The following is a 25,772-nucleotide window of genomic DNA, read 5'->3' on the forward strand; positions in this document are numbered from 1 at the left end:
CTGAGTCACCTCATCAGGACCCCATCTGAGGTTTTAGGCCAAGTCAACTATTCTTTTTGTGCTGCTGAGGTGCTAGACTATTCTATTTTGGTCTTCTTTTTTGAGTTTCAACAAAGACTGAATTTTTCCCACTTCATTCTCGGCCTGACTTGACTTGAATGCCTGACAGACCTGCAAAACTACTAACCAACTACCCAATTGAGGGGGGGTCTTCCCAGCCATGTCAAAGAGAACCACAACTCATGAAAGGATATCCTGTTTGTAGTAATTACTGTATAAAGGCAACGTTGAAACCAGGCAACCAGGGACATGGTAGCGAACCAGAAGAAATAAACGCAACCAAAATAAACGCAAAGCGTAAGTAGGCCAATGGAAGGGTGGTCTGACGCCATGCAGGCGGGATCCTCAAGCATTTCGGATCCGGACCAGGGAAGGAAGAGCAAACCATGCTTTCTCTCACTCTCTCTTTCTCAGAAGTCTGCCTCTCCATGGAGGCTCTGACAATACCGTACGCCCGTCATCGTACACGCCCCTGTACCCTAACCTCCAGTGGCAATCAAGTGGAAACGATGCCGTAACGGGCCGAGCGGGTGATGAGATTTTGTGTGACGCATAGTGCAAGATTGCTCAATTGTCAGGCCCTCAGAACTCACTCAGGTTGACAACATCCAACCACGGCAGGTTCGGCATGCATCGAGACTACGGGCGATATCGGGCTCGGGGCTTACTGTCCTGGGTCCGCGTCCGCGCCCTTTGTTCGTACACTATGTATGTACTGTAGGCACTAGGCATCCCTTCTTTTCCCGTTTCATAGTACGAGGTGTGGTCTAGGATGTCGATTTGTGGGTTGCCGAAAGGCCGCCGAGAGCCTTAGAGCTCATAAGGTCCTTGGATCCTTTGTTGTTTCGGGATCGACGGCGCTTGGATTGTCTTTGTGGATACTCGTGAGTTGGAATCTCATTACCTTCGTCGAAGTTGGAGAAGACTCAATCCTCTGTGACTTTTGAGGTTATTATTGCCCAATGTAGCTTCCGTATTGTGCGATTGGGCGGCCGCGGGCGGGAAAAACTCTATAGTAGGTGGGTTATGCTGTGCTTGGGTTGAAATGGTCGGTTTGAGGTGTGCTGAATGCAGTTTTGTTTGGATAGTCTGGGTTATGCTCTCGCAGGCAGAATTAGATATGCAGCGTGTACTCCGTACTCATATGTATGTACTGTGCTTATTGAACGTGCTACCTTCGCGCAAGCAAGTACCGTATGCACTGTACATTTACCGGTAGTATCTTGATATTCACATTATGAGAAAAGTGCTAGGTAAGCGAATAAATTCTGGGCAATGTAATTAATTCGATTTTCTCTCCACTTTCTCCATACGGATATTACTATAGATATGCTTCCTACAACTCAACATCGTTAAGCCATCAAGGCCAGCTCACAACAATTCATGTTACTCACTTCTGTGCACAACCACTTGACTTTCTTGTCTGTTCAATTCGCAGGCTGAGGCATAATTCACTCAAGCATCCGAAGTTACTCCGTCTGCAGCAAGCATGCAGTCTGCAGACGCCTTCCTGCTCGTCTCAGCGACTCACAACATGCAAGCACCTTGAAAGATATAGACCATATTGATGCACTCCGTAGTCTGCTGCTCCATAACTCACTCCCCACGCCTGTTCCATGCTTTCAGTTCAAACCCTACTCGAGCCATGAAGTCGACACCACGTAGGCAGAACGAGGCATAAACAATACTCACGGAGTGCCTTTGCGAGACAGCAGGCAAAGAAAAGGGGGGGAGGGGGAAGAAAAATCTGTCGTGTCGTGGCCAAATGCCACCATGACACATGTTCAACCGCTCGTAGCCGAGAAGGACCCTGTCCTAGACAGCCCTACAGAAGTTCCTACATGCTGTGTATATATGATGGTGGGAAAATGTGAGTTGTCTCTTTCCACTTTCTGTATTTCATCCTGTTGTTCGGGTTCTAATCAGCATAGTTTGGAATTTATGCAACTGCCTGAAGCTACCGGTAATTTACAGTACATTTGTTTAAATCCTGGTTATAATCTTGTTTGTAGTATGAGCATGGGGTCAATCATATTGCCTTACTCAAGTTTGCTGCAACTCTGCAACCACATGCCAAAAGCAAATAGTAGGGAGTTTGCTCTGTCTCATCCTTTCATGACGCCAGTTGTGAAGATGCTTTTGTAGTCATCCCATTCTCTTGAATCAGATCACAGAGGGCTAGTAGCTTTTCCAATCCTGAAACCTAGGCCGATAGCCTTTAGACAATGAAATAGGGTCTCTGCCTCGAAAAGGAGGTTATAGATGACATATCCCGACAGATGTAGTATCATCTCGCCAAACCCTACTACTACCTTACGAACAGATGTAACCCGTCATTTCGTCAAACCTTTAGCAATTAACAATGCAAGTAGCCCAAATCGGATCATACCAATACGTAGTACGGCTGCTAAAATGCGAACCCCCTTTTTTCCTTGGGGCGGCTACGTAGTAGCAGCTTGCTAGCCCAGCTGCAGCCTGCAATCCCACCGTTGAGACATGGGGAGTGGGATTTTGTTTGTTTTTTTTTTTTCATTTCCCGTTGTCGTAGTACAGTGTGTCCGGTCTCGCAAGGTAGACATAGTAGATTGGATAGTCGAGCATGTAATTGTGTGTGGTTTGTGCCTGGACTTGTTGTGGAGTGGAGACGGAAGCGGGCTCGGAAAGATCGTGAAGGCTCTAGTGCTGTCTGGACTCTGGAGTCCTCGGGTTTTGTGTGCCCGGGGCCCGGAAAAAAGAAGGGGGCATGGTTATTCGCGGCGCTGCAGGTTTCGGTCTAGATTGGAATCAATTGACCGGTGGCCATGGACTGACTGGGTCATTCTCCGCCAGGGTGGGTTTGCTGTGGGATCAATCGGTAGGATCATTAAAAAATTGTTGATGGACTCCATAGAGTGACCGAGCTAACATGCGCATCAGGGGACATTTTGTGCCGCTGGTGCTCACGCTGCCGCTGAAGACAGTTCGGCCATATTAGGTACAGTCTCCGTACATATCCCATCAACTACGATAAGTACTGTGCAGAGTACGATTTGAAGGTTCGATCTCTGAGATACGCTGGGTGAGATGCCTGCTGTGAAGGTTATAGATTTCGTTTCAATATTTGTATAGCCTGAAAAGTAGGGTTATGGTAGTCACAGGAAGAAAGAAGCCCACAGAGTCTTTGAAGCACTACTCACATTTCGACTCCATCAATGATAATGTCTCTGACTGAATTAGTAACGATCCACACACGCTAAACGGTCTAGACAGTCGAAGGGCCTGTGAAACACGGACTGGATTCCGCCAAGCAACCCGGGATACAAAGCTGTCTACTACTCATGTAGTGTACTGAGGAGAAAGCAGTCAAGATACAACTGACTGATGGCCCCCCCGGCTATTGCCGATCCCGCGACGGATGATCTCCAGCATCTCCTTGCCCTTTGGCGCTGTCGTCAGATTCTCGTATCCCGTCCTCGTCACTAGGATGTCGTCCTCGATCCGCACTCCACCGACTGGGATGTACTTCACCGCTTCGACGAAGTTGATGTGTCGGGCGAGCGGTTGCTTCTGAGCATTGGCCAGCGCCAATTGAGAGAAGTAGATGCCGGGCTCGACCGTCACCACCATACCTTCCTCTAACACTGGAAACGAAAGGCTAGTGGGCGGCACCAGGTCGCGTCTTCCCCGCTGACCCTGGGCCGTGATTGGCCTCTCCGAGACGTCGTGGACTTCCAGTCCGACGTGGTGTCCCAGTCCGTGAGGGAAAAAAATTGCCGACGCCCCTGACTCACGGATCTCCTCTACAGGTCCAGGCTTGAGTACGCCCAGTGCTTGTAACCCTTGAATGGCAATGTTGTGTGCCAGGAGCTGTAAGTCTCGAAATCGTACCCCTTGTTTGATGCGCCGGATACATTCCTCTTGCATCTCCTCTACAATTTGATAAACGTCGCGAGCATACTCACTGGGCCACTCCGCGCCCAGGGGAAACGTCCGAGTGACATCGCTCGCATAGCACTCCCACTCCGCCCCCGCATCTAAACAGACCAGCTGTCGACCTTTCAGAGGCTCATTGTTTTTGATGTAGTGGAGGGTCGCGGCGTTGGGACCCGAGCCAGCAATAATCTCGTACGCTTGGTTCTTCGCGCCGTGAGACACACATGTGGCCAGAAATAGTCCTTCGATCTGTGTTTCGTTGGTCATCTTGTGGATCTTCTCCAGCACCTTCCGATGAGCCAGGCCAGAAATGATGTTTGCCTGGCGAATTAATTGGATTTCATGGCTGTCTTTGATGACTCGAGCCGCATCCATCGCAGGAAGCAGGTGCTCGTGGTCTATCTGGAGCTTGGTGGCTGGTATTTCGGGTTGCTGAGACGTATGAAGAACATACACGGGCGCGGTGTCGTTGTACCCTTGGGCCCAGGACGCGATATCTTTGTCTAGGGAGGTATGGTAGCGAACTCGGTCTACATCAAACCGCCGTTGAGCCTCGTCGACGGTCAGCGTGGGCCCCATCCAGATCGCCCGATGCAAATCGAAGTCGGGAACATAGAGAACCAACAGGTCTTTCTTGATATCGTAGGTCAGAAAGCAATCGGGTTCATCCACGCCGCTGAGGTAGTAGAAGTAGCGTCTTTGTCGGAAGGTCTGCGGTTGATCCGAATCGCCCCAATTGATTGTTGGTGTGCCGGCAAGATAGATAAGGCCGCTAGAAACCCCCAGTTTCATCGCGACCCTGCGCGCATGCTGCTTGGCTGTGCAAACTGTCTGTCAGCGTCGAACAAATATCCAACCAAGTGTTTCTATCGAAGAAAGGGAGGGGCAGAGCAAACCGGCAATTAACATGCAAGCATACCTGGATATTTATCGAATTCATGGCCCTTGACGGACCAGCGAACATTGCAGACCTTCAGATCGGAGACAAGATCCGGATGAGCTGAGACACGCATTGCTTGGAAATTCAGGCGCTAGCCAAGACGTGAGGACTAAATCAATGTGTAGAGCGCAGGAGGGGATGGCCCGGAAGTAGGAGGATTCCACGCAGGAGGAAGGGAACAAAGCACAACGATGAGACTAGGAAGAGAGGGTAACGAAGGAGGTGAGAAGATCAAGCGTGGAGATAAGCGCCTGGCATTTGATTGTGTTTTGGAACGCGGGTCCCCTGAAGGGAGGGAGGGAGTCAGTTAACGTTCCAGTTAGTTCATAGTCTAGTCCGTACGCGCCAGACGGAGCCGATACGCGATCTCTACCCGCAATGGGGTAAGAGTGACTGCGGGCGATCCCGTATCTGTTCCGTATCTTACCAGTCCCGTACCAGCGATAACAATGAGGATGTCATCATCATTTTTCCTCATGTGGTCGCGGCCTTGCATTGCATTGGAGGGAGAGAGAAAACAGGCAAGTGCTCCGTACTGTGCAAGATAAAGATTGATCCAGGAACGAGGGGTTAAATTGTCCCAGTTCTGTACCTTATGACTAGAATTCCGGTTGAATGGGACATTCAGCCAGCCAGCCAGCCAACCAACAAACACATGCACTCCCTCTCTGTCTTAGACCCTTAGCGAGGGCCTGGAATGGTTGCTGATAAAAAAAGTGGCTTGATACGCCGTCATCCGAACGCATCGCCCGGAAGCGTCGCTGCCTTTTGCCCCCCTCCCCACATGCGCCTCTCGGGCTCTCACTTTGGCTCTCACTCATCTTTCACTCTCTCTTCCTACTCTTCTGCCTACTTTCTCGTTGAACTTTCGGGCTTCATCATCTCATAATCTAATCTCTTCTCCCGTCTCCTCCGTCATTCACCTCACCTCGTCCCTCATTGTGATATTGTTTATCTTTTAGTGTTCCCACGTCACCGTTCGTTTGGTTGAATCCTGGTCCAACCCGTCCCTTCTCATTACCTATCGTATAATCGGCCAGCCTGAGACATCGAGCCAGTCAATGAACGATGCGGGCATATGAGGCAGCGGCTGCCTCTGGCTATAATATTCCTTCGACTTTAGTCAACCACTTTCCAGCCACCATTGCTCATCCGCCGACTGATCCTCACCTAGCGGCATCGAATTCCGATCATGATCGAGTTCTGTCGGCAATGCCCCAAGACAATAGCGGTCTGGTTGGCATCAGTGGCAACTCCTCCGGTTCGACCGGGAAGGGCATTCTGATTGGCGTCCTGTCCGCTTTTGGCTCAGCAGCCGTTGCAGTCCTTGTTCTCGCGGTCTTCTTTTTCTTCAAGTACACTCAGCGCGGTAGGATCATACTCGATCGCATCGGCCGACCCGGTGAGTTCGACGATGAACAGGCGTTCTTGCGCGAGGAAGCGGAGGCTCTGGAAACCATGGATGATTTGTCGCGGTCGGAATACTTGCGAGCAAAAGGTGAGTTTACTCTTCTCCGTCGCTCGATGCGGTCGCCACCAGTCGCAAAACCTGTAGCCTGTCTCGCGTGCATTCGTGGCATGCTAATTTGCTCGGTAGCGTTTATCGAGGCCAACCCACCCGAGTCTACGCAAACCGACATCTCGCTGTCTCAGTTCCTCGCGATCCAAGAAAAAGGAGTATCGGCCTGGGAGTTTCAACCCGAACTAGAGATCGCCAACTGCTTTGTCGAGGGTAGGACTGAGATTGAGTTCTATGATTCAGAATGCAGTGTCCAGACCAACCTGCCGGTTCCGAAACAGAATGACGTATATTACTGGGAGGCTAAGATCTATGATAAGCCGGAGAACACCCTCATCAGTATTGGCATGACCACGAAACCGTACCCTCTGTTCAAATTACCAGGTACGTCCCAAGGGTCATAGATGGGTGATTCACCCTACTAACTCACTATCTACCTGACAGGGTATCACAAATCCTCGGTCGCATATCAGTCAACAGGTCACAGGAGATACAATCAGCCTTTCGCTCCAACGCCTTATGGTCCCCCGCTTCTCCAAGGCGACGTTATTGGTGTTGGGTATCGACCGCGCTCAGGCACGATTTTCTTCACTCGCAACGGCAAGAAGCTAGAAGATGTGGCGCACGGACAAAAATCCCAAAACTTCTTCCCGACGGTTGGGGCCAACGGACCCTGCACCGTGCATGTGAACTTTGGCCAGATGGGTTTCGTTTTTATCGAAGCGAATGTCAAAAAATGGGGTCTAGCTCCGATGACCGGCAGCCTGGCGCCGCCGCCTCCTTATGGGAGCGAACAGGGCAGCATCCTTCTCGAATCTGGTCGAGAAAGTGCTGCGCAGATATCACAGCGAGTATACCAAGACGCCAATAATGCACGAACCAGCTCTACCCTCAGGTTCGGTCCATCCGTTAGCCCGGGTCCCGTGCGTTCTCCGACCGATATCTCTCTCGCCCAACTCGCTCACATACCCTCCCACGAAGATGTTGGTGAAGGCTCAAGTCGTACCAATGCTGGAGACACTGAGCAGGCACCCTTGTTGAACACGGACGATCTCGATCAGGTTCCACCTCCGGAGTACTCGAGCCCAGATGGCAGCCGAAGAGGTGGCGATGATATCCCTTTCGAGGATCAGCCTCCGATACCAAGCTACGATGCTGCGGTCGGCAACCGTAATGATCACGATCCTTACACGGATGAAGGTCATTGAGGGTGCTCTTCCTTCCGTTCCGTGATGTTCGTCCATATGTTCCGGGTGTGTATAGGGTGTGGTAGCCATTGAATCTGTCGGTATATTTATTCTGTTCATCTATTTTTTAGCGGCCACGGCGGGCGTTCTTTCTCAAGGCGAACTGTTTTTCAGGCTGGGTTTCATGGGTTCGCCGCTAGATGTGGCAATGATGTTCTGGCTTTCCTTTGCGTATATACGGTTCGGTCACGGTGTTGTTCGTTTGCGATTTGGCTTTGGGAGTCATCATCTCTCACGGACTCTCAGGCGCAAAGCTGTGACTTCCGTTTCTGCGCGGCGTACGACGACTTCTTTTCCTCTTGGACTTCAGCGTGTCCAATGCGACAGTGTCGATGATGATATCCCCAAATTATCTTTCTTTTTCTTTTTCCTTTTCTTCTCACTTTACTGGTGTTTGCACAGTACAAAATCCATCATTCACCTGATGCTATTCTTGAGCACTTGGGTGTTCTTCTGTAAGGCATGCCTTGGCCTGTCGCTGGGCTTTCTAATTCGCACGTGGGTTCTTTTATAGCAACCGACCTAAGCGCTTGTGTGGATCATAAATATCGACGCCATTAGCCACGTCCCATGCTATCGAGAACCCCTCTTGGCTTTTGATCCACAAATGGACCGGAGCTTCACTTGAAAATAACATCCATGATGTTTGGGCCGGATTGAGATTGTTGAGAAAGGAAAAGCATGCGCCAGCCGCTTAGTTTGATAGTGTCAAATCCTTGCTGCAAGGAGATTCAACTTAATGGTCAGACCTGTCAAGTCAATGGCACGGTGAGAATTGAATCAACGATGTGTATGAGCAATCTGGGGTAAATTAAATGACTAAAGGAGATATGACTAAAGGAGATAATAGAGAAGGAGATCAGAAGGGTGATGTAGACAGTGAGTGGTTCGTGGGGTTAAACTAATGGAGTCTAGAATCGAACCTTGAAGTTAGCTTTACTTACTCAGTTAACTTGCCCAGTAACTTGAGTTACCCACTGCTCCGCCCATCGAACTTTGAATCAACCCGGCCCCGGGTGGAAATCACTCTTTCTCACAGGGCTCTTTTCTTTTTCTTTCTTGCTGCCCCCCCCTCCCCCTTTTAAGTTTGAGGCTGTTGATTTTCTTCTTTCCAGATTGTTATATCTGTTGGTTCAACCTTTCCTTCCGCTGTGTTTCATTGAGCGTAAGAGGAAATAAGAGCAGCGGAGGCTAACTTACTCATACTATCAACTTATCGTCTCACGTCATTACCCGCCAGCCAGCCTTCAATTGATAATTGATTGCGTTGTACTCCGTACAGTATCTGTACTTGTACCTACCTTTTCTTTTTTACCTCAACTTGTCCTCCAACAACAAGTCACTCCCTCCTACTACCTTTCCTTTGGCTGATTTCTTTTTAAAATTCTTGACATTCATGATCGCGTCGCTCCTCTTGACACGTGAAGGCAGTCAACTGGTACAAGTTTGCCCTCCAAACGAGGGGCGCATTGCGAAATCCTCGTCCAGCTGCTAAGTTATCGTCGGCGTCATCGGGTGCTCGATCCGTATTTCCCCCTCCCCACAGGTCCTCCGTCTCTCTTCCTCTCTTAACTCACCACCCCAGTTGATATCTAATAAGTGATCGACCCTATCATACGCATGTATCGCAAACCTACTTCTGCTTCTCTCGTGTCTCCGTCCCCCGGCGGCTTCCCTGATACAGTGCCCGACTTCAAAGGCACTACTCTACGAGGCTTTTTGATCGCCAACGCTCCTCCGCCCACTTGTCAGCCACCAAATCACTGGGGCCCTTAGGGTGCGCATTAGCGTCTTGCTCCCAACCATTGGGGTGTGACAGAGCTGTGCCCCAGATTCGTGGGGTAGCACCGCCGGGACTCTCTCAAATCTCTCGCTGGCTGTCACTTCAACTGGAGGAGGACAACCAGTTGGGTCTACCGTTTCTTTCCTCCGTTTCCTTGTCCTGGTGACACAGCTTCGAGCAAGGAACCTGTTACCTGCTCGCGACAACCGCCGGAAGGTCAAATCAAGGAGGGCGGCGCTTCTTGTACCGTAACCAACCATTCTGCGACCAACCGCTCTGTCGCGGAGAGTCTACGGTCACATCACACGCTTCTCACTGGAACTATCTTGAATATCGTTTGAACCTCTACAGGCTAAGATACTTTTCGATTTGCCAGAGAACGCTTTGGGCGCAGATTAGACTCCAGCAGAGACTGACGCGTAGGTCGCAACCACCAGCGTCATAAATCCCATTAGGACGTGTTTCCGTGCAGGAGGCCGGGCATTTGGAAGGGGCGAAGAAACTACTTGACTAGGAACGGGAGAAGTGTGAGTCAAAAGCCTGCCTTACGTGCTACACCATTCCTTCGTTGCTTTTCTATGCTCACAAGATGATCCCATCAGAAACGGCTCGAAACATGCAGCAAGTGGGGGAACGCGATGGTGAGGCAACGCCTTCCAAGGGCAGTGAAGGAGGAACCTCAGGTTTGCAAGTAGTTGTCCTGGTAAGTTAGCCGCGACTTGTGTTTGTCTCACACCCTGTGTCTACCAATCGATCCATATGGCTTGTTCTCCGGTTTGATATGCTGTGCTAAGACATGCCGGCCTCAATCCTCTGGACTTGCTCCACCCTCACTATGCGGTTTGGCACCCTCTCGCTGCATCTGTGCAGCTCTCATGGTGTGACTTCTCTCCGGTTTCATTCGGCGTCGCCTGCATGCAAAAATTCGTGGCTAACACTTGGTTGAAAGGGCCCAACGGGAGGTCCACGCGAAGATCGGGTCACAGGCTTACTGGTTCGCTCGACATCGAGTAAATGGTCGGCAAATTCGGTAATCGCAGTGGATGCAGGGACCCTTCTCTGCGGAGTCATCAACATTCTCGAGCAATTCGACAATCACCAAGCTGTCTTGGACGTCGGACCATTCAGCGGCCTCGAGCTGCCTTGTAACAATGCTCCTGCGAACGCGGCACATTTCTTCCGCCACATTATCGGTGCCATTCTCATCACACATCCCCACCTGGACCATCTTTCAGCGTTCGCAATCAATACGCCAGCCTTGGAAGCTGGAAATGGCGCGAAAACAATTGCGGCTCTGCCGTCCGTGGTCACTGCCATCAAGACCCACGTATTCAATGATGTGATCTGGCCTAATTTGTCAGATGAGGAGGGGGGCGCTGGGCTGGTAACTTATCAGCGCCTACGCGAGGGAGGCGAAGCAATGCTGGGAATTGGTGATGAGAGGGGATACAAACGAGTATGTGAGGGGTTGGTGGCGAAGTGCTTTGGTGTTAGCCATGGAAGCTGCAGACTGCATCCTCCTACGGAGAACGACGTCCACCATCGGCTGAGCAGCGCAGCCTATGGCCCGGGTCCGATGAAAATCGGTCCTGGGGGCTTTTCATTTTCTACAGATGAGCTAGACACGGGGTAAGCTTAGATGTAGATTCACTGGTTCGCGCATCGAAGGGTACTAACTTGAGGTCAGGTACTATTCTCCGGTGGACTCGCCTGGTCTTCGGGGTCCTGTAAAAGAAAAATGGACCACAGTCGAAAGCTCTGTCTTCTTCATACGCTGTCCGATCGCGAAACGAGAAGTGATGATTTTTGGTGATGTTGAGCCTGACTCGATCTCCCGGAACCCGCGCAACAAGCGCGTCTGGGAAGTAGCGGCACCGAAGATTGCTAGTGAGCAGCTGCGCGCGATCTTTATCGAGTGTTCCTACAACGATGACGTTGAGGACGATTATCTTTACGGACATCTTTGTCCACGACATCTAATCTCCGAGTTGACAGCGCTTGCGAGCATTGTGAAGGAGATCAAATTTCCGGAATCCAATGCAACCAAGAAACGCAAACGTGCGTCCGCTCCCGATGTGGGTACAGATGTACCCCTCAGCCCCAAATCAAAGAGACTGGCTCTCACGGGAGAGAAGGGCCAATCTTCGAGTCGCCGAGGATCCAACCGAAGCACCCGTCGCCACACCCGTGCCAAGGCATCATTCGAGGAGCCCGATGAGAAGCTAGAAGGAGGAAGCCCAACCGTCTCACAACCGGCGACTGATGTTGGGATCAATACACAACTCGCCGAGAGTTCTGATCCTCTCACAACACACACATGGCCGGAGCCGCCCCTAGCTGGATTGAGGGTCTACGTTATCCATATCAAGGATCATCTGACCGACGGTCCCCCTGCAGCGGAACGCATTCTTCGTGAACTCCAAGCTCAGGGAAAATCTGCCGGGCTGGGATGTGAATTCCGTGTTCCTGACCGGGGGGAGAGCATCTTCATCTAGTTTGGTTGTATGGCCATTCTCTACTTACATGAGGTTATCTCTAGATGTCTGGTCCACAAGCAGCATCATAAATATGTGCTTCTGAGGCTGATCGAGGCTGTCATTCAGCTGCCCCGAGAAAGGCATTAAGCCTGCGTTGTTTCTATTCTTAATACTGTATAGAGTTCTTTGAATACCCACATTTGCTAGGACGTTGTTTCACTTGTGGTCTACGCGTTGTACGTCCCATCGCTGCTAGCAGCTATTGTTATTACTTGTTTGTTTTCTGTCACGAAGTGTATTCTTAGTAAATCAGTTTTGACTGCCTTACACGGGCTCAATGAGGCTATTAGCCTACCCACATGGCATATTATCAGCACCGAAACGTAGTCCCCTTGTTCGGCAGGAACCCTCCACATAATTATAAACCACAAAGAATCGCAGTCAATGCTTTTTGTTGACAGCTCATCGACATATCATCTTTCGTATATTGTTCAGATATCAAGCGGTACTTGCCCTTTTGGCCAACTCGATAATATCCTCCCACAACGCCCCCTCCCCACCAGGAACCCTGATACCTCCTCCTCCCCCTTCAGCAGCCCCCAACACCCCCTCCAACTCCCTCGCAAAGGTAATCAACTCCTCCTCCTTTCCCCACTCCGCCATCGCCATCAACCCGACCGGAACCTTCCCACCATCACCACCATCACCACCATCGGCATCCACCCACCCGACGGGACACGAAATCGCCGGACACCCCGTGAAATTCGCCAACCAGACATACTCCATATTCCGAACCGAGGTACCCCCATCGGACAATCCGCGCGTCAAATCCTCTGGCCCTTGGATCTTCCAACCGGGGATCGGGGTGGTGGGCGTGCAGATGATCAGCCCGGGATGTTGCTGGAACAAGTGGGCCAGATGCGCCATGAGGCAGTGGCGGAGGCGTTGGGCGGCCAGGAAATCCTGGCCGGTGATCTGGTACATGCCCATGGAAACGAGGACCTTGTTTGGGGCGGAGAGGTGGCTGATTTGGGCGGCTTGCAGGCCGGACGCGATTTCGGCCATGATGGTTAGGACATGGGCGCGTTGGCCTTCGGGGAGGTAGGGGATTCCCAATTCCCTGGCTTCGTGGTCTGCGGTGGTGGTGAGGTGAGTGACGGCTTGGTCGAAGCAGGTGCGGACGGTGGGGTGGGCGCGTTCGAGCCAAGCGGGGATTAGACCTATTGTTCTTCTTGGGGGTTGACTTTCTTGGATCGTTGAAGGTGAGGAGGATGGTGGTAAGGTTGATAGTGGGGGCGGGAAAGCGGCGGAGATGGGATCCTGGGCTGCGGGAGCGGGCGTTGCCATGATGCGGTAGGCCAGAGCGAGGTCGTCGAGGCTGCTGGCCATCGGGCCGTAGACGCCCACCGTCGGTGCCAGCGAGACGGTCGGCGTGCCGCTGATGCGGCCGTGCGTGGGCTTCAACCCCCAGATTCCGCAGAAGGAGGAAGGGATACGGATCGACCCACCGCCGTCGGCGCCGAGGGCGATGGGCACCAGACCGGCGCTGACGGCGTAGCCAGAGCCGCCAGATGAGCCGCCGCAGTAGTAGTCGTGGTTGTGGGGATTGCGCGGGGTCCCGTAATTGGGGTTATTGTTGTTCGTATCTGGACGGTGTGTTGGTTTTCTTGTCAGGTCTCTCTTGATCTCTTATCGAGAGAAGATAGAAGGGAGGAATTACCTAGCCCCAGCTCATGCATGGTCGTCTTCCCGATGATGATCGCTCCCGCATCTTCCCATTGCTTCGCGCACCATGAGGTCCCCTGATACTTTCCCTTGAAGTCGATCTTGCTGCCCAGCGTCCGCTGGTACCCCTCCAGGTGCACCTCGTCCTTGACGGCCACGGGCACTCCATCCATCGGCCCCAGCGGCTGGCCCGCCTTGTACCGCTGCGTCGACGCCGCCGCGGCCGCCCGAACCCGCTCGGCCTGCGACTCTAGAAACGCGACCGAGTGTTTGCGGCCGCCCTTTTGTTCCTCTGCGGAGTCCACATCGCGCCGGATCAGGGGTAACAAGGCCTCGACCACGGCCGAGGGCGTCAATTGCCCCGACTGATATAGAGCCACATAGTCGGCGGAGGTGTAGTATCCCGTGTGATCTTTCCGTCTCTGGGTCGGGACGGGTAGTGGTACGGTCGTCGTCGTCGTCGTAGTTGATGCCGATGATGATGATGAAGTCGCGCAGTCGAGGAACGGAATCACGGTGGGGTCGTAGCGCGGGGCATAGTCGTCGAGAGGGAGGACGCGGATGACGTTGAAGCCGGCATTGCGCCAGAAGTAGTCCTGGATGAAGCCGACGTGCTGGATCCTGCACGGTTTGAGGTGGCTTAGCTCTTCTTATCCTTGTTATTGAAGGCGCGCGCTGGGGGAAAAGAAGGTGGCTGAAGGCACAGGCTGGAAATCACTCGGTGGCAGCGATAGGTAGAGGAAGACAGTTGTAGCTTACAGGCTCGCTCCAATTGCTAGAGGCATGCCTCGGAAGACTGGGATCACTTGGTCTTCATTTTTATAGGGGACGGAAGGGCCTTCGCGTACTTCCGGATATTGGAAGAATTGGGGTTTTGCGCTCATGATGCGCGTAATTTCAGTGACACATTCGAGGTTTAGAGAGTGCGAAAAAGAGTATGAAGAAGGGAAGGTGGGTGGGTGGAAGGAAGAAGAAGTAGTGGCTCCGCTCAAACCCGTCGAGCCAAATTAATTCCCCACATGAGCTCCTCCTTTGTCTGCGGAGCCGCGGCTCACCATGTGCTTCGATGCTAAATCAACCGGACAATCTACCATCATTCATGTCTCTGGTGAATCAGTGAGAAGCACTATAATTTTGTCGGATTGATCAATTTACACTCATCATCTAATACAATATTTGCACTTTCTTTCTCGCGCGTCAGAGTGCCAATTTGATACCAGCCCCGTCCAGCCCCAGTGCAACCCCCGTCAGGATTGCGAGATACCCAATCAAAATGGCCATGGCTTGAGCAGTATTGAGGTCCAAGGTAGGAACGCTAAAATTCACCGCGCCGGTGAGAAGGTTGGCCACCAAGAACACCGCCAGTCCACCCTTGTTGAAGGCCGAAAGGATCGGGCTGGTTGCAAAGGAGACCCGCTCCGCTTCGCCCTCTCTTCCCAAGGTCCGATGGACGGATGGGAAGAAGATTGTCTCCAGGAGACAGAACACGAAAAGCTGTGCGTTGTTAAAAGCCGACACCCATACTACGTATGGCATGTTGGCAAGGCGCCGCGACACCGGAAGATTTGCGCCGTAGCCTAACGCATACGTCGAGTTGAGCAGGAATATCCCGGTCCAAACCAGAGCCTGGCCTCCCAAGGTAGCTAGCACGCGTTTCCTGGCCTGTTGCGGGGTGGTGGACGGGGATGTGCCGCGCGGCATGATCCTGATACCAATGGCCCGGCCAGCCAGGAAGATCGCAAAATACCCTACGAACGAGAACACCCCTTCCCGATTCTTGGAGAGCAAGTCAGGTCCCCGGGGAGCAACCAGTATATAGCTCTTCAGGTCAGTGGATTCCAGAGCCACCTGATACAAAGCCGCAACTCCAAGGGACAAGAGCTCGTAAATTGGGACCAGCGCAGCGAGGGTGTCAAAGATCTCAACGAAGGGAGGCAAGAAGCCTAGGGTGAAAAAGAAGTTCCAATGCACGCCATATTCTGTCACATGCTCAGCATAGTCGAGACCTTTGACACTGTACAGTCGGATCAGACCCAGGGCGAGCAGAGGAATGGAGTGGCGGGTCGAGGCCACCAGTCGCTGACCCAGAGACTTCTTCGGGCCTCCAATTTGACGACTCTTGAGAACTGAGCGAGCCGAGACCACCCCTCCAGAGAACACAAACGACCCAACTCCCAGATCCATGAGCGAGGTTCCCCAATTTTCGACTTTGGCAAATCTCCTAGGGAACACACGGAAGTCCACGGCCAGAATGGCAGCACAGGTGATGACCATCATACATGCCCGATAGGTTGTCAGATAAGGGAGAATCGGGAGGGAGTGATCGGGCTCGGATTCACTTTTCTTCGATATCGAAGCATGCGGCGGTGGCTTGGCCTTTTTTTGAGCGGGTTGGGGTCGTGAATTGAGCAGCAGCAGTAGAGCCGGAGCGAGAAGAAGAGCGTTTAGAGTCCATGGTGCTGCAGAATACACGGTGGTTGCAAAGAGAATCGCAAGGATATTGAGTAGGAAATCGGTGACCAGCGCCGCGGGAGTGTATGGAGAGAAGAAGGAAAGGCGGGATTGGAGGACGGACCAAAGAAGAATAGCGGCCTAGAAGATATCATGGATCAGAAGAGAAAGAGAAGAAACGAGATGAGGTGAGATGAGGCAGGTTGAGTTTGAAGATTAGTACACACTGGGGCAATTTTGGACATGTGTACACAACGTACCGGAGCTACCAAGGTCACCGCATTAATCTCGAAGATGCTTCCACCGGTTAGATTGGACACAAAAGCCTCCTTACGGGCTTTGTAGCTCGGATCCATAGGCTGATAATCGCTGAGCGCCTTGAAGAGAAGCCAGAAGTTAATCTTGCATTAGTGTGGATGTTTGTTGTTGAGAATGGGGGGACAAGTGGGTTGTGAATAATTGATGAATGAAATGAAGGCGGAGAGCATAAGCATAACAACAACTGGCTGGCTGCCGAGTCCAAAATGGCCAAATCAGGTAAGTACAATTGTCCGCGGCGCCGGGTCTCCCCGCCTCTCTGTCGCCCGGTTTTTTTAACATCACAACAAACAGCGCTCTTGTTATCTTCAGGCAATTGATCAAGCTAGAACACACCCTCGTGTGATTCCCGGCCTTTAACATCTCTCGCATGGTCTTCTTTCATCCTTTTGATTCCCTGCGTAGCCCCCCCTCCCTCCCCCCTCGCAAATCACGAGACAACGGCCTGATAGCGAGCTGACACACCCTGGTCTATAGCGGTCGCCTGTTATTAGTGTCGTCATGACCTGGTCTGCATTGTCTTGTCTCTAAATCAAGTCCGATGAGCTTGCATCACCCAGCAGATTAGTCGATGTCTACGACGTACATCTTACACCTTACACTCCTCACTTGAGCCACGAAGCGCACAAAGGAATCTAGGACAAGGCGCTCGAACACGTGCAATAGATAGAAGGCAACGATCATGCCCACGGCTATGATGCACGGCTTTTGGGCCTTCTCATGCTGATCAGGGTGTGTATGAACATTCCTTGCGTTCTGCTCCAGCTTCATAGATTGGACATCCAGCCCTATAGTTCCAGGGAATTACGGGATATTCGAATACGATGGGAGCAGGGAACGTAACAAGGATGCAACGGAGGTTCTCCGGGGCGTGACCATGTACGCAGTCGTAGGCTGCGTAGCTCTGCATGCTCTCATGCTCGAAACGAGGCCGTCATGGATTTCTTCAAAGGCGCAGTAGCGCTTCTGGCGTTGGACGGTGGAGAGACTCCTGCAAAATCGATCGAGATTCGGACAAGACTGTCCTACTACTGCTCTACCAGGTCTCACCACGATGCAGCCTGAAATGATGCTATGCAGCTGCTATCAGCGCAACTGCAAGGCTCTCTAGTATTGTTCAATCGATGAGATCACCCTCCGAACTCCTAGCCCCTCGCCACCAATAGCCGGTATTCGATCGAAGTGGCACCCACGTCATGGCTGGCTCAGAGGCTGCACCTTGGCTTCAGTTCAATTCATCGTTCTATTTTAGATTTCTGAAATCGGTTGCTTTTGCCGGAAGCTTCTTCTGGGCGAATGATGATCGGTAGTCGTCGCAGCAGTGGTCGCGAGAGGGTCTCTCTCATCCTTCTGGTGCTGCAGTCTTTAGGACTAACGGCATACGAGACGAGTCTCGAAACAAAATCGGAGGCATTTCAGCATTAACCCAGTGCCCACTGAACAGCAGACAGAGACCATGCGTCATGCATTAGAAATCAGCCATCCGTATTCCAATTCGTCGCAGATCAACGCTGGCTTGTCTTGAAGCTTGCCTGCTGTTCAGACCGGCACCAGCAGTTAGTACAGGTCACCACGAATGCGGCGTTGCGCTACGGCCGAGAAATCGTGCTTCTGCGATTATTCGATAGGCTTCTATTATACGAGTTCCAGCCTTTTCGGCTCCTCGCCGTATCCCGATTGACCTTTTAAAGTTCTCCTCGTCTCCGTTCGGTTCAGCGAATCGAGTTCTCATTTCAAGGAGGCTAAGATAAGGGGGTTGAGGGGTGGATCCGATCTACTCATCCTCGTGGCGAGCACCATTCAGATGCAACCATGGAACCGGCTTAGCGAGAGCTTAGTGACTTCACTGAAACTGGGAGAGACTTTCGCAACTTCTCTCAACTCCCACCAAATCCGGAAAAAGTCTTGTCGCGGAGATTTCGGGTTTCGGAAATAGCTCACCATTTTGGGATTAGGTTAGATCTTACCTAGTACTCAGTAAGTCTCACTGGCGCTAAGACGAGGGATGCGCAATTCGTTCACAATCACAAGGCTAGACACTAGAAGGGTCCACGTTCAGCCAATTGTCATTTATGCTGATTGCCGGCTGAGATCTAAGATTCGCTGACTGCGCAGCACATTCCACTACAGAGGTCGCAGATCGCCAGAACTGTGCATTCGGAGCTTCGGTACGTACGTGGTTCCTGCTACTTCTCACACGCTTCGCCCATTCAAGCCCACTGTTCCAGGTCCGCTGGCCTGCTTCCAACCCTTACAGAGAAGGTCGGTTGTGCCCCAGCGATGCCCCATCGCCCTAGGAGCGGCCCCCTTCCCCCCCCTTCAATTGCCACTTTTTGTTCTTCGGTCAGCTCCCAACCTGTCGGAGACAAAGTTGCCAAGAGGCTCTCAAAAGCCAATTCAAGCCCGTGAATGTTTTTTTTCTGGCGAGGCCATGACATACTGAGGTTTTCTTTTATTCCCGCTTAGAGGGCCGTATCCGCCGCTCAATCGGGGTTGCCATGTGGCCCGGATAGACTAAGATCCACCGATTGGCTAACCTCTACCTGTGGGAGGGACAATGCTCTCTGGATGCTTTTATTCCGACAATGCTGCTTTCAGTCAGTGCTGCAAGGACAAATGACACCCTGCCAGATCTGCTTTCATCTGGTCTGATACGATGCAGCGGTGTTTAGCAGTGTCGGGCACCTGACGAGGGAGAGGGGCGACGCAGTCCGTCGCACCAGCCATTCCATCACAAACCCCGGCTAGGATGTCTAATCTTTAGTCTGCCTAGTCACCTCCCCCCTCCCTCCCGGAGAGCCTTGGAGTATGCTTGTAGGTTTGTAGGTTGGGAAGAGAGAGAGGGGGGGGGGGAGGCGGAGGTCGGCAAAGCACACATAGCGCAGCGCCGGAACAACCCCGTCGTAATAGCGTGCTGACTACTTACTACTGACCTACTATACAGGGATTTTAGTGACCATTGGCCCTGTTAGAGGCTAGAAAAGAAGACCATTGGGAATGACCAGTAATGTTGGGAAGAATTTCACAGAGGACAGCAGGCGGGGGGAATCCTCTTCCCCCCTCTTAGTCTTAAATTATTCCCTCGTTTTGCTATGTACACGATCTACTAAGGTTCCCCCGGAGGGGGCTTTACCTTTACAGTTTACGTGCCTAAACCTGCGCGCGAATCTGACGGCCTTCCGGAATGGGGCTTCACAGCCCGAGCCAAAATGGGTCCATTTCCTAACCATAATTCTCAACAACGATTACTAACTTATCTTAACCGCCTGTCTTGTTTTTGTTTAAAATCTGGTGGCTCCTTCTTGTCCCGCTGGAAACATATATATAGCTAGTTTAGTGCGACCCACGCATTCGGAACAGCTATAGTCGCATCTTGAGAGAACTGCTTCTCTCCAACTTCTCTGCTTCTCTGTCTTCCTCTGGGGCCTATCGCACCCCCATTCACATATATTCTTGTCCCATATGACTGTCGCTTCTTTGATCACTGAGACTATCAAGCTGGCTACGAGTCGGTTAGCAGAATGAGCCCTGCCCCGGAACCTCCGCAGACGAAGAAACGCGAATCGCGTGCTGGAGCACGGAAAGTGACGTCGCTCTCTGCCGAGCAACTAGAAAGGAAGCGTGCCAATGACCGTGAGGCTCAAAGAACCATTCGTCAGCGGACAAAGGAGCACATCGAGCGTCTAGAGCATCAGGTGGCTGAGCTGAAAATCAAAGGAGACCGGTTCGACGAGATAGTCCGACGAAATACCGCAATGGAGATGGAGATTCGTTCTCTAAGACACCAATTAGCCTTGGCCACAGGCAGGCAGGGTCATTCAAGCCTGGGTGAGTGACGAAGTGTATCCCTCCCTATAGGCTATCATGCCCCAATTGCTGATCATCATGTTTATTGCTTGTCAGATGGCTCATACAGCACTCCCTCCGGGTCCATGCTACCTTCACCTCATCTCCCGGACTCCTTGAGCTTGAATCCAGCTTCCAGGGCGGCCTCGGTGCTGTCCACATCAAGTCGAACATCCATTGCTCCCGAGTGGCAACCATACGGTTCAGCTCGGACATCTTCCGTAGGGGAACCTTCGGACACAAGCTATGGGGCTAGGCTCGAGCCATATGTCTATGAAAGTCACATTCAAGCGCCCAACCCGCTACCGGTCGCTTCAGCCCATATTAGTTACAATTCTTCCCTCTGTGCACAACCGGCCCAGCCTCCTGATTCGGGTTACCCGCCTTACCCGCAGGGCTACCACCCCGAGGCTATCCGTGGTCTCGGGCAAGAGAGCTCACACCACACCCAACCCCAAATACCCTGTGTTGCAGGTCAACGATCGATGTCGGTGCCAACTTGTTCTTCAGAAAGAGAATCATCGGGGTATCCTGTTGTCCAGGCACCACAGCAATATCACGAGCATACCATCCCGTCACATTCGACACAACCGAGGAGCGAGTATAGCTATGACTGGAGCCATCATCAATCGTGACTTTTGAAGAATCAGAAGAGGCTCGCAGAGGCTACACCATCCAGCATAATATGATCCGTGGCAAGCGATGAAACCCACTCGTCTCCCTTGTCCAGCGGGAAAGGGTGCGGATAATGCCCAATGATTTGGATTAAAAGATTGGTCCGAGTTTAGATTTGACTGCTCGGTCTCCGGGATCTTGCAGCAGCCGTGAGATTATCCAGACCACCCCTCCCCGCAACCCTGCCTTCGGACTAAAGCGCCCGGGAGGTCGGCTTGTTAGGCAGGCCTAACAAAGTTCCGGCACAGCATCCCTGACTTTTCCGACGGAGATACGCCACGAGCTTGGCACATCTTTCACCGGCATGATCGGGACGATGTGCACGATTGCGCGTCCAGAAAAAGGATGTATAACCAAGTCCGCAGAGTCAGAGATAAGCGAAAGTTAACATTATGCAAGGCTGCAAGATTCGTTTGTTCGAGAAGCGAGGGTGAAATCAAAACCCACTTGCTATTACCAAATTTCCGGAGTGTGAATGGCGCGAATGGAGCAAACCACGGTACTGGGCCGGAGCCCGGCTCGGGGAGGAGCCGGTTACAAAACCCACGTACCCGGGTGCAGGTGCACCATCCGAGTCATTATCATCAACACCTTGAGGCTCTGCACACAAGCCACGAGCTACCCAGGAATAGACAACAAGATTTGTGCTTGATGCAAAGCATCACCTGAAGTGCCGGGGCTGACGGGACTCCAAAGTGCTTGATCGAAATTTGAACCATGCCGAAATCCAAAATCTCTTCCCGTGGGATTCAATTCCATTATTATCTCCAGGACCTTTCACCTTTTGTGCTACATTATTGGATAAAGACTTCACGGCTGACTATCGGCTCCAGCCGATGGCCCCGTCCCACGATCCTCCCACGATGATCAATTTCCCTTTTGTATGCATTCATGTAATCCGCTTCCGATCGGATTAGACGAGCATCATGGAAGCCTGTTCTGGCATTTTCTATCGCTTACTAGACTAGAGGATTACCGGGGGCCGTCCTTCACAATTGCCCACTTGTCAAAATACTCATACATGCATCCGCAATTACGGTAGTAGATCGGTTCTGATTTCCGATGGGAGGGGAAGGTTCCTTTCCTATTTTCCCAGGCTAAGACTCGAAGAAGAATCGACCCCGAGACTTGGAGTTTGAAGAGCTCCAAAAAAGACGGGGCCCGCTTTCCCAGCCCGCAACTAGGAACAGACAACACTGAACAGAGAGAGGAAACCCCCCCAAAAAAAGAAAAAAAAGAAAAAAGAAAAAAAAAAGACGAGCAGAAGGCCCTTTTACGCGGAAGTGGAGCTTAATCCAATCACGCCATTTCGATCTAGTGAGTCTAGGACTCTAGAGCCAAGTTTGGTACGTAGTAGTTCGAATATATTCATTACCGGTTAGCACTATTGACTACGGCCAATGCTGATTGTCAAGCACCACATACAACCTGAGGACTTTTAGCGAGTGTACTGCTTCTGCAACAGCTTGGCGATGGTCTGCAGCTGGATGTTGCTCGTGCCCTCGTAGATCGCCCCGATCTTGCTGTCCCGGAACATTTTCTCGGCGATGCCTTCGCGTACAAAGCCCATTCCGCCCATCCACTCGACCGCGGAGCTGGACACGCGCCCGGCGACCTGCGAGGCGTACAGCTTGGCCATGGCGGCGTCGTGGACGAAATCCTGGCCGGCCTCCTTCTTCCGAGCCGCGTTGTAGACCAGCGCGCGGGCGGCGGCAATCTCGGTATACGCCTGGGCCAGCTGGTGCTGCATGCCTTGGAAATTGCCGATCAATTGGCCGAATTGTCGGCGGTCGTTCCAGACGTACCTGTATTGGACATGGTCAGCGAATTGATCCCTGCAGAGCGCTTGGTGCCGGAAGTAAAATAAAAGATACGGTGGAGAATTTAAGCGATGGGAAGATAATTTTGATGGGGATTGGGGGGGGGGGGGGGGATCCTCTTACTGAGCAGCATTTTCCCAAGCTCCCAGCGCTAGGCCGGTCATTTGAGCCGCAATACCAATGCGACCCTCATTCAGCACGCTAATTGCGTACTTGTATCCCTGACCCTCCTCGCCCAAGAGGTTACTCTTCGGAATGACGACATCATCAAAGTTGAGCACACAGGTACTACTGGCGCGGATGCCGAGTTTCTTCTCCTTCTTGGCGATCGAAAAGCCGGGAGTATCTTTCTCGACGATGAACGCGGTGATGCCCTTGTACCCTTGGCTGGGGTCGAGATTGGCGAAGACGATGAAAATGCCGGACTCCATGGCGTTGGTGATCCACATCTTGGAGCCATTGAGCTTGTAACCCTCGGCGGTCTTCTCGGCCTTGGTCTGCAGGGCGAAGGCATCGGATCCGGAAGCCGGCTCCGAGAGGCAAAAGGAGCCCACGGTGCCGGTGGCCAGCCGGGGCAGCCAGGTGCGGCGGGCCTGGGCGTCGCCGTACTTCATGATAGCGGTGTTGACCAGGGTGTTGTGGACGTCGACCAGCACGCTGACGCTGGGGTCGACACGCGCCAGCTCCTCGATGGCCACGATCGCCGCCGTGAAGTTCATCCCCGCCCCGCCGTACTCCTCGGGGGTCTCGATGCTCATCAGCCCTTGCTCGAACAGCTGCTCCACCACTGCCGCGTCCATCGTCTCCGCCTCGTCCATCTCCCGCACCTTCGGGCTGATCTGCTCCTGCGCGAACTTGGACACGCTCTCCGCCATCAGGGACTCCGTCTCGGACAGGAAGGTGATCGGGGTCGGCGTCAGCCCGGAAAGGTCGACGTCCCGCCGGCGGGACGTGGTGGAGAATGCTTGGGTACTACTGATCGGACGGAATGTCCCGGTTAGTTTCTTGAGTTCCATGCCAGTGGTTGGACACCTCGCAAAAAACCTCATACCTAGGAAGAACTCGGGTCCGCAACGGCTGTCTTGTCGTGATAAGGCGGGCGGAAGCAGCGGTGCGGGACAAAGGCCGCAATACGCGGGAGAGACTCGTCATTGTGATTGTGGGAGTGTGGTATACTGGGTATATTTTAGCTGGCTAATAACGAAACAAAACTGAATCCAGCAGGAGATAAGAATGGCGGGGGGGGGGGGGGGGGGGGGTGTGTGTGGGGGGGGGGGGGGGGGGGGGGGGGGGGGGGGGGGTTCCTTTGAGGTGCGTGTCAAGGAGATAGCGAGGAGAATAGAAATGGGGAACGGGGAAAGGGAAGCCAGCGTTCTGGGGAAATGACCGGGGATCACGAGGCCGAGGTATTTCGAGCCTCGGCTAAACGCGGCGTTCCCATGGGTTGGTTTAATCCAACTGCAGATCATCCGTTCGACAAAGACATTCATTCTTCACCATTCCATTCCCCCCGCACGTTATGGGACAACATCATCTTGCATCTCGCAGCGTTACCACAGGAATGGAAACGCTATGCTCTATTGTCGCTATGAATATACTATACTAATCTATATATCAAAAAAAAAAATCAAATCAAATCAAATCAAATCAAATCAAATCAAATCGAAAACAAAAACTCCAAATCAAACAGAAAATGACTTTCAAAGTCGTCAACGCTAAACACCCAGTCACACGCAAAACACCTTGGCGGGATCGAATTTGATGGACTGCGCAAAGTAGTACCCCCTCTGGTTCGCCACGATCCGCTTCCCGGACCGATCGTCCGTGAAGTCGCAGTTGTAATGTGTATGCCCGAACGCCCACAGGCGCACCTGCGGTCGCTCCCAGCACGGCTCTCCGATGAGGTCCGTCGCGAACGCCGACGTGATCGGACTGTCGGCGTAGCGCGGGTCCACGGCCGCCACCGCGACGGTCGGGCTGTGATGGCTGAAGATGACGATGCGATGATGCGGATCGTCTCGGGCGATGTCGGTGACCTGGTCGTTAAGCCAGGCACGCTCGGCCTCGTGGGCCGCACGGTGCTGCTCGACCGTCCAGTCCTGGATGTAGTGAAAGTCGTTCAGGGCGTGGCTGACGGTCTCCTCCTGAGCCTCACTCACGCGCGAGTGGAATGTACATCCCAGGACTGTCACCTGGGGCGTGAGGCGGTACCGCGTGCGATCGAGGAGGACGAACTCCCCCAACTGCGACGGCGTCGTCGCCGCCCTTTGGCGCCGGTCCTGGATCTCCTCGGAGAATCGCTGCAGGCGTTCGCGTGTGGCCGGCCAGCTGGCATCGAAGGGCTCGTGGTTGCCCAGGACGAGGAAGACGATCTTGAAGCGGTGAAGCTGGGCTTCGAGGAATTGCAGGTAGCCATCATCTTTGACGTTGCCGATGTCACCCAGCAGGGCTAGGTAGGGCGCGGTCGGGGTGATTCCGAAGAGGTCGTATGCTCGCGGGTTCTCGAGGTGTAGGTCGGAAAGAATCTGGAACTGTGCCATGCTTGCGGAGGAGAAGGAAGCGCTGGCTCGGGGGCGATTCGATGTCCAGATCGCTTGTAGGATGGGCTGGCTAGTAGTAGCTCAACGACTTACTGGAATACGGTCGGAGGCCAGTGCATAAGCGCCGGGGGGATACTAAAAAAAGAAAAAAGGTCCTTGTAGCCGCTGGTCGGTCTCAATTACCACGGATAGTGATTTTAGGCGATTCAAAGTCTCGATTGGAAGGGCTTGCACAATTCGCCTCTTGGGACGCTCTTCTATTGGAATCGTTGGGGTGGTGGTGAAAAGTGGACGTACTGTACACATCAGGTACGTTGGGCCTGTGTAGGTACTGGTAGTAGGTCAGTTGTTGCCCTTTCCCAACCACTCACAGCTCGCCTTATCAATCGGTGGCGGTGTAGGAGATGATTGACGTGTGGCGCAGCAGGCGCTAGGAGGCGTCAGGGTGCTTATGTCATT

At 52.7% G+C, this 25,772-nt stretch overlaps 7 protein-coding genes across 7 annotated transcripts; 3 read left to right on the top strand and 4 right to left on the bottom strand.

Moving 5' to 3' along the window:
• Nucleotides 1-3,178: 3,178 nt before the first annotated feature.
• BO95DRAFT_195368 (aminopeptidase P family protein) lies at nucleotides 3,179-5,276 on the bottom strand. Its single transcript, XM_025580987.1, has 3 exons — nucleotides 5,255-5,276; nucleotides 4,892-5,197; nucleotides 3,179-4,790 (listed from the first exon to the last, which is right to left on the bottom strand). The coding sequence occupies exons 2-3, from the start codon at nucleotides 4,983-4,985 to the stop codon at nucleotides 3,403-3,405; spliced, it is 1,482 nt and encodes a 493-aa protein (XP_025446762.1). The 5' UTR covers nucleotides 4,986-5,197; nucleotides 5,255-5,276; the 3' UTR covers nucleotides 3,179-3,402.
• BO95DRAFT_449585 (SSH4 family protein) lies at nucleotides 5,104-7,639 on the top strand (the record flags this gene model as incomplete). The annotated part of the gene is made up of 4 exons (XM_025587956.1): nucleotides 5,104-5,134; nucleotides 6,051-6,410; nucleotides 6,510-6,815; nucleotides 6,876-7,639. 4 exons carry the CDS (start codon nucleotides 5,104-5,106, stop codon nucleotides 7,637-7,639), a joined length of 1,461 nt encoding a protein of 486 aa, XP_025446763.1.
• A 2,223-nt stretch (nucleotides 7,640-9,862) lies between these two features.
• On the top strand, nucleotides 9,863-12,156 carry pdeA (3',5'-cyclic-nucleotide phosphodiesterase PDE1). The gene is made up of 4 exons (XM_025580988.1): nucleotides 9,863-9,988; nucleotides 10,064-10,164; nucleotides 10,411-11,090; nucleotides 11,149-12,156. Exons 2-4 carry the CDS (start codon nucleotides 10,078-10,080, stop codon nucleotides 11,954-11,956), a joined length of 1,575 nt encoding a protein of 524 aa, XP_025446764.1. The 5' UTR covers nucleotides 9,863-9,988; nucleotides 10,064-10,077; the 3' UTR covers nucleotides 11,957-12,156.
• Nucleotides 12,157-12,436: 280 nt separating this feature from the next.
• Nucleotides 12,437-14,615, bottom strand: BO95DRAFT_404516 (amidase; the record flags this gene model as incomplete). Its single annotated transcript, XM_025583959.1, has 3 exons — nucleotides 14,423-14,615; nucleotides 13,659-14,284; nucleotides 12,437-13,584 (listed from the first exon to the last, which is right to left on the bottom strand). The coding sequence occupies exons 1-3, from the start codon at nucleotides 14,545-14,547 to the stop codon at nucleotides 12,437-12,439; spliced, it is 1,899 nt and encodes a 632-aa protein (XP_025446765.1). The 5' UTR covers nucleotides 14,548-14,615.
• A 192-nt stretch (nucleotides 14,616-14,807) lies between these two features.
• gwt1 (putative GPI anchor biosynthesis protein Gwt1) lies at nucleotides 14,808-16,566 on the bottom strand. Its single transcript, XM_025585552.1, has 2 exons — nucleotides 16,375-16,566; nucleotides 14,808-16,255 (listed from the first exon to the last, which is right to left on the bottom strand). The coding sequence occupies exons 1-2, from the start codon at nucleotides 16,468-16,470 to the stop codon at nucleotides 14,861-14,863; spliced, it is 1,491 nt and encodes a 496-aa protein (XP_025446766.1). The 5' UTR covers nucleotides 16,471-16,566; the 3' UTR covers nucleotides 14,808-14,860.
• Nucleotides 16,567-19,819: 3,253 nt separating this feature from the next.
• Nucleotides 19,820-21,106, top strand: BO95DRAFT_195562 (bZIP transcription factor). The gene is made up of 2 exons (XM_025580989.1): nucleotides 19,820-20,260; nucleotides 20,336-21,106. Exons 1-2 carry the CDS (start codon nucleotides 19,954-19,956, stop codon nucleotides 20,911-20,913), a joined length of 885 nt encoding a protein of 294 aa, XP_025446767.1. The 5' UTR covers nucleotides 19,820-19,953; the 3' UTR covers nucleotides 20,914-21,106.
• A 1,193-nt stretch (nucleotides 21,107-22,299) lies between these two features.
• Nucleotides 22,300-25,582, bottom strand: BO95DRAFT_404524 (acyl-CoA dehydrogenase mitochondrial precursor). Its single transcript, XM_025583960.1, has 4 exons — nucleotides 24,514-25,582; nucleotides 23,825-23,917; nucleotides 22,897-23,748; nucleotides 22,300-22,758 (listed from the first exon to the last, which is right to left on the bottom strand). Exons 1-4 carry the CDS (start codon nucleotides 25,311-25,313, stop codon nucleotides 22,392-22,394), a joined length of 2,112 nt encoding a protein of 703 aa, XP_025446768.1. The 5' UTR covers nucleotides 25,314-25,582; the 3' UTR covers nucleotides 22,300-22,391.
• Nucleotides 25,583-25,772: the final 190 nt, after the last annotated feature.

The sequence above is a fragment of the Aspergillus brunneoviolaceus genome, assembly GCF_003184695.1.
Source record: "Aspergillus brunneoviolaceus CBS 621.78 unplaced genomic scaffold BO95scaffold_5, whole genome shotgun sequence".
NCBI classification, from domain to species: Eukaryota; Fungi; Ascomycota; class Eurotiomycetes; order Eurotiales; family Aspergillaceae; genus Aspergillus; species Aspergillus brunneoviolaceus.